General features: G+C 77.9%; 1 protein-coding gene across 1 annotated transcript in view; it reads left to right on the forward strand.

The window, feature by feature from the left end:
* The window catches only part of F751_3623 (hypothetical protein), a gene marked incomplete at both ends in the record, with an annotated part of 4,265 nt that extends 3,176 nt beyond the window's left edge, over positions 1–1,089 (forward strand). Inside the window, one exon of the mRNA XM_011400579.1 lies at positions 892–1,089. Within this exon, the coding sequence (XP_011398881.1) occupies positions 892–1,089 (198 nt within the window). The remainder of the gene's footprint in view (positions 1–891) is intronic.
* Positions 1,090–1,096: the final 7 nt, after the last annotated feature.

Below are 1,096 nucleotides of genomic sequence, written 5' to 3' on the forward strand. Positions count from 1 at the left end.
CGCGGCCCTCCGCCGCCGCGCCGCCGGACGCCCTGCTGTTGCGGATCTCGGCGCCCACGGGGCCCGCCGCAGCGCTGGGGGCGCCCGCCGCCACGCCGCCCCCCGCCAGCCCCTTCACGCTGTCGCCCGTGCGCGAGGCTGGGCGGCGCCTGGCCCCCATCCGGCTGCCTGCGCGGGGCGGCCCCGGCGCGGGCTGGAACGACCCCTCCCTCTTCTCGCCCGGCCCCGCCGGCGCCAGCCCCACCGCGATCGACGAGGAGATGATGGCGCCGGAGGGGTCGCTGCTGGGGCCCGCGCCGTCGGGCGCGCGGGGCGGCGAGGCGACGCCGCCGCCGGCGCTGCCGCGCGCGCCTTCTTTTCGCTGGGGCGCGGCCCCGCGTCCGGGCGAGCGCCTGCACCAGGAGGGCAGCAACCTGGTGTTCCTCTCTGCCCGCCCCGAGTCGTACAAGGGCATGACGGAGTCCGAGGCGCACAAGCGCTACTTTGCGCCGGCGGTGGCGCGGCGCGACCTGGACACCTCCCCCTCCATGCTGCTGGGGTCGCTGGGCTCCGGCCCCCGCGCCCTGCTCTCCTACCTCCGCCTCCTGTCCCCGCCCGCAGAGGTGGTCACCCACGCCCCCGTCTCCGATGCGGCGGGGGTGGCCATGGCCCAGATGCTGGCGGCCAAGAAGCTGTCGCGCGCGCGCGAGTACGCGGCCATCTACCCCGAGGCCGCGCTCGTGCTCGTCGGCGACAACGGCCAGGGCGACGTGCTGTGCGCCGAGGTGCTGTGGGGCTCGCTGCGGCCGCGCGCCGAGGCGGAGCAGGACGCCGCAGCGGGGCTGGCGGCGGGCGACGGCGTGCGCTGGGGGCGAGGGGACATGCGCGCCCGGGAGGACGTGCGCGCGCGAGTACGCGGCCATCTACCCCGAGGCCGCGCTCGTGCTCGTCGGCGACAACGGCCAGGGCGACGTGCTGTGCGCCGAGGTGCTGTGGGGCTCGCTGCGGCCGCGCGCCGAGGCGGAGCAGGACGCCGCAGCGGGGCTGGCGGCGGGCGACGGCGTGCGCTGGGGGCGAGGGGACATGCGCGCCCGTAAAAACTTCGTATAGCATACAT

Source organism: Auxenochlorella protothecoides (genome assembly GCF_000733215.1).
Source record: "Auxenochlorella protothecoides strain 0710 unplaced genomic scaffold scaffold38, whole genome shotgun sequence".
Lineage (NCBI taxonomy): Eukaryota > Viridiplantae > Chlorophyta > Trebouxiophyceae > Chlorellales > Chlorellaceae > Auxenochlorella > Auxenochlorella protothecoides.